Here is a 5,654-nt window from a genome sequence, read left to right as displayed (position 1 = left end):
CATCTGTGCAGAAGGAATTTTTTTTAATTTTTTTTTGCATTCCAGTTAGTCCAGGGAGTAGCAGATTGATATGGAGCTTCCCAAGAAACTATGGTTATTGGATTTATAAACTTGTGCCACGATGGATATTTGATATAAAACAAAACCTGATTATAGATTCTGATTTATATCTTCTACACATTGAGGTGACTCCCATCTCTTTGTATGTTATTGCAAGTTTCTTTTCTTTTCTTTTCTTTTTCTTTTTTCAATCTAGGTAGCTGGTTTATTCCATTATAAATCACTTTTGCTTTTGATGAGTTACTATCGAAGTTACTGATATAGGTTCACCAGATCAACCTTACTACAGATTCATGGGTTCTGCTATTTCAAAAGATAACTATTCTCAATATTTTACAAACCCGACTTGTAAGGTTTCCAAATGTAATTTGAGAGCGAAAGAGAAAAGACACTGAACAACAACCAGATATCCTGTATTTCTTTCGAATGTATATATATGACACTTCATTGATTAAATTATGTAGGATCTTCAATGTTTCGATTTAGTTATTATTTTTCTTGATTTTGCTATTACATTAACTAAGTTTTGAATTAGAATTTGGAAATATTATTATTTACTAGACTGCACTAGTAGCTGACAAGATAACTTTCCAGTTCCATCTTGTTTCATAGATTATTGCTTGCAGCATAACAAAATTTCTTTACTATTATTATTTTATAAACACTGCATAGAGATGGTTCAATTTTTTAGAAACTTTCTTTCCATGTAAATGTCTAACGATTCTAATACAACTTTTTATTTTTAATTTTTTTCTGAAATTTAACATTTTATATGATAAGGCAGAAATTGCTCACTGTAATTTACCCGGCTGTGATATGTAGTTTAGTGTTTTTTTTTTTTTTTTTTTTAAACCAAAGCTCTAGTCTTTAGTCCAGCCTCCGGCAGGAAGAGAAGCAAATTAGCTGACTGTTGTTCCTTAAATGTATTATATCACATAGATTTTAGTAGTGGCTTCTGACTCCTAAGTTCTTTCTATAGGAGCATAAGATAATGGATGTTGGTCCTGCCAATTGGCAGAAAGCTTGTTTTGTGCCAACAAAATCAGATACGCTTGTGATTGGATTTAGAAAATGGCTAAACAAGTATGCTGGCGGTCAAGTTGATTGGAGAGGCAAGTACAATGGAGTTCTTCCCCCAACTCCTCCTAGAGAGCAGCTGATGGACAGGTAATTCACACAATTGCCCATGTGGATTCAAGCTAGAATTTGATACTTTTTTTTGTTATCTAGAAAGAGTATCATTTTTGAGAATATTATACAAGAGCATGGTAGATCTTTGTAGATGCATATAATAAATAGCTAAACCTGTTTCTTGTAATCGGTAAGATATCATGTGCAAACTTTACTTACATCAACAGCTTAAACAGTTGAAATTGTCATAATACCTTGAGACTTCTTTCTTTTTCTGTCTGTGGAAAGCCAAGAACACTGGAAAATATGGAATAATTTGACCAATACACACATATTCACCACTTGTCTCATTTATGAGAATTGGTTCGTAGAAATTATATTTCACAATCTTTTTCAGGTACTGGTCCCATGTGGTGAACTGCACTAGTTGTAGTGCAGCATACAAAGGTTTCAATGTACTTGAAGTTGTCCTCCGAGTAGTTTCTATTGCTTCAATTGCGATTGCTGCTGCAGCCAAGCAGGGTGCAATCTCAACAGCCGCAAGAACCGCAATGGTTTTGATGGCAGTACTATTCTATGCATCTTCAAGATGTTTGGCTCGCTTCATCTACAGAAACTTCCATTACCATGACTACGATCATGCTTTTCGCTGATGCTATTCTAACTTACTGTCCAACCTTAAAACACCATATTCCTGGTGTTTAATGAAACTTGTTGTCCAACCACAATAAAGGTTAATGAAACTTGCATAAAGAAAAATTTGACATTTCTGGTTTTTATGTGTTTATAACTTGCTTAATACTCACCAAGAATTCTTGTAGTTCAATCACATTACCTAGTTATCTCACAATAAGGAGAACTATGATTCGCCCCCTTCTTGTTTTCTTATTTTAAGCCAAAAAAATGACTTTTTGCTCATTTTATTCATTTCTTAGTTTTCACTTCTTAGTTAGTGTGTGAGTGATGCGGGTATTTTAAAAAAGTGATTATATAAAATGAAAATAATGAAAAAATGAATGAAGAATATATGTTTTATTGAAAATAAAATTCAACGTGACTGTTCTAAATTTTCACATGTAATTGAAAAAAAAAAAATCCTCTGGCAAAAAAAAAATTCTATCTATTACACCTTTAAGATTCTATCTTTTAAATTTAACTACACTATCAAATAACATGACAGTTTATAGTTTGTACGTATTGAAAGTGAAACACGTTTCAAATCAACCAATATATATATATATATATATATAATATAGGTAAGGCTTAGAGAAACTCAAATTAAAATTCCAAATTAGAGTTCTAATTTTGCGTCATGTGTCCTAAATTATTTATTCTTAAATATTTTTATTTCTTAATTTTAAAATCAAATGTGGGACCATATCATTAATATCCAAGTGAGTTATTAAGGACAAAAACCTAAGAGTCTAGATTTAATGAATCGTAAAAAAAAAATGCTTCACAATAATTTTAAAAAAATATATATGGACAATTTACATTTTATACCTAATAATATCCATACAAAATTTTTAAAAAAATTAACAAAATATAAAAATGATTATCAATATTGTACGGGGCTAGGCCCTAGGCCTCAGGCCCAAGCCTCATGGCACATTATATGATCTTATCCCCATTCTTGGACCTTTAGCCTCGACCCGGACACCTCAGGGCCCAATTTGGGCCCAAGAGCTAAAATAAGACCACGCTAGCTTGAATACCTCAAGCGAACCCCTCTCGATCATTTCTAACCTGGTCGGGAGTGTTATTACTCGAAGACACCCTGTACTCGGTTGTACGATAGTGCCTTTAAGAACATCGCTGCCGAGCGAGATTCTGGAGATGGAAATCAGTTCCAATGCCACTACCACCTTTCCCGACGGAGCATCCACTTTGAGATGATGGAATTAGACCCCCATTCGCACTAGTAAGGGGGAGTAATCATAACACCTCCACTTATCCTAGCCTATAAATAGAAGAAGAGAATGAGGAATTAGGGGTTAGCAATTCTGGGGAGAATGTTGAGAGAAAAGAGCAACCACTCTAAGAGAGAAAAGAGCAATTTTGTGAGGTAAAGAGAATGATTTTGAGGAAATAGAAGTGTACTTTGGTCTCTGAGTATAGGACCACCCATAGTAGGGAACCCAAAACCCACAATACAAATAGATTATGAGCCCAAGTGGAGGTTGAGCCCAACAGCCATATTTTGTGTGCGCACAAATAGTATTTAAATTATATATGTAGGGTCGATTTTTGTAGCCTAAGCCCAAAGAGATTGGTTATAGGCCCAACGAACCCAGAACAATAAATTTGTAGAGAGTGGGTTGAAGGTTTAGGCACTGACCGGCCCTTAGAAGCCTGAACATCTTTTCCTTTTATTAAAGAAACGCTTAGAACAATTTACAGCTAGGAGATGCTCCTCGGCCCATGGCCGAGGAGGCTTTTTTCCTCCCTTCACTCCCAAAACCAAAAAAACCCCCCTATACATTTTGCTTGTCTCTCTTATATACTACTTGTAGGGTCAGTTTTTGCGGCCCAAGCCCAAGGAGGTATGGATTTGGAACCCTCTGAGCCCAAAACAATAAATTTTGTAGAGAGTGGGCGAAAGGGCTAGGCAAATAATGAAAATGACAGTATTAAACAGCAACACCAATGAGAGAAGTTGAATTAATGTGCTCTCGGACTAATATGAGTACTCTGTCCGAAGAGAAGTTGTTCATTGATAATCAAGGGTTACAATTGCTGGAGCTACAACCATCTAAGGTACCCTTTCTCTCTCCTGTTTTTCGATCCCCTTCTATCAGAGGTACCCTTCCCTTATATAGCATTACCTTCTTACATCTCCTCCGTCCACTTGTTCATCATCCAGGCATCCACTCGAGTACATGTCCCATCATCCCACCTTTAGCCTTATGTGAGTGGCGGTAGCTGAGAAAGCACCGTTCAGGTGTCCTGTCCACATAAATGCGGCCAGAAAGGTAGGTACAGGGCATTAAATGTGGTGGTTGAAGTACGCCTCCTTGATATTCCCCTGTTGCTGTTATCTTCATGTGTGTTCGAGGTTCCTCTCCCTCCTTACACTTGTCAAATAGATCACTTGAACCTCCCATACTCGCGTTTGATCAAACCTCTTCGGATCCGAGGACTCATGTCTGCTCGGACGTATGAGCATCTCCTCGGATGGTATACGTGTTCGTCTCCAGGCATCCCCATTGGCGTGGGCTTCCGACTGAAGGCTTCATCTCCTCGGATGAAGAATGTTCCTCTTTTAGGGCCTTGGGCCGAATAAGCTGGGCTGGGTTTTTCTCCCCCACATTAGCCCCTCAAAATCGTAGTTTTTCGTACGCATCCGAAGAGAAAAAGTAGGATTTTGACTTCCCCTGGGGCAAAAGCTTGTAAACAGGCAAACTTGAATTGACACGTGTATAAGTATAGGCACTGCTGCTTCATTAATGTCGCTGCGGCTTCCTTATTCCCAGGCACCTCATTAATTGCACCAGGTGACGCTTCGCCCTTCCTATCCAACGGTGATTAAATGATCCAACGGCTGAGGTTGTTCTTCGAAATTTGGGCGGGAGTGCCCCTGACCCCTCGTTTGACCCCGTATAAAGCTTCAGAGGACATTATTTCTTCTTCACTTCGCGAATCTTCAGACGCTCCAGAGAGAACAGACGCACCGCTCCGTCCAAAACTCCCAATCGCTGCTTTCAGGCTTCCTGAGAGCCATCAAAAACCTTCCCACAAGCCTGAAATCCTCTCTCCGATTTAATCCCGGTGAGTCATCGTTCACCAAATCTTTTAATTTTCTCTTCGGCCATCAGTGTCAACTGAGCATCATGGGAAAACTCGAATACATGGTGGATACCCCTGAGCGTTTAGAAGCATTTAGGTCCACGTACCACATTCCCCCCAACGTGGGTGTGAGGTACTGCCCCCCAGAAAAAATTCTAACGGACCGGGAGACGGGAGAAGTAGTTATTCCTCTTATCGCCTTCAAAGAAGGGGGGATGACCATCCCCATGGGTCCCATTACTACTAGCTATCTCCGAAACCATAGGATCACTCCCTGGCAGTGCGCGCCCAACATGTTTAGGATTCTAGGGGCCATTGAACACCTTAACCTCCACCTAGGATTGGGCCTCACCTGGCTCGATGTAGTGCATCTGTACGAATGCCACAGCCAGCAAGACGCGGGGTACTACTTAAAATCCCGGTCGGACGTGGTCAGGCTCATTTCTTGCCTCCCCAAATCCAACAAAGGGATGAAAGACGACTATGTGATCGTCTCGGGTGCATGGCATGACGGCCATCACTGCCCGACTAAGCGTGGAAAGCCAGGTGGGCCATGTTAGATTTAGGCACACTAACCATAGGCTTAGAGTCCTTGTATTTTAATCGTTTTCGGTTTCTTTTGTGATACTGTTTTTGAGTCCCTAACATAGCTCTGCTGTGCCTTGAAACAGATAAAA

At 39.2% G+C, this 5,654-nt stretch overlaps 1 protein-coding gene across 1 annotated transcript; it reads left to right on the top strand.

Moving 5' to 3' along the window:
- On the top strand, nucleotides 1-1,996 carry LOC111991077 (protochlorophyllide-dependent translocon component 52, chloroplastic). Its single transcript, XM_065782085.1, has 3 exons — nucleotides 1-185; nucleotides 1,040-1,227; nucleotides 1,589-1,996. Exons 2-3 carry the CDS (start codon nucleotides 1,052-1,054, stop codon nucleotides 1,842-1,844), a joined length of 432 nt encoding a protein of 143 aa, XP_065638157.1. The 5' UTR covers nucleotides 1-185; nucleotides 1,040-1,051; the 3' UTR covers nucleotides 1,845-1,996.
- The last annotated feature ends 3,658 nt before the right edge of the window (nucleotides 1,997-5,654 follow it).

The sequence above is a fragment of the Quercus suber genome, unplaced genomic scaffold (genome assembly GCF_002906115.3).
Source record: "Quercus suber isolate HL8 unplaced genomic scaffold, Cork oak 2.0 scaffold_288, whole genome shotgun sequence".
In the NCBI taxonomy this organism is placed as follows: Eukaryota; Viridiplantae; Streptophyta; class Magnoliopsida; order Fagales; family Fagaceae; genus Quercus; species Quercus suber.
Note: the sequence above shows the minus strand (reverse complement) of the source record. Positions and strands in the feature narration are given on the sequence as shown.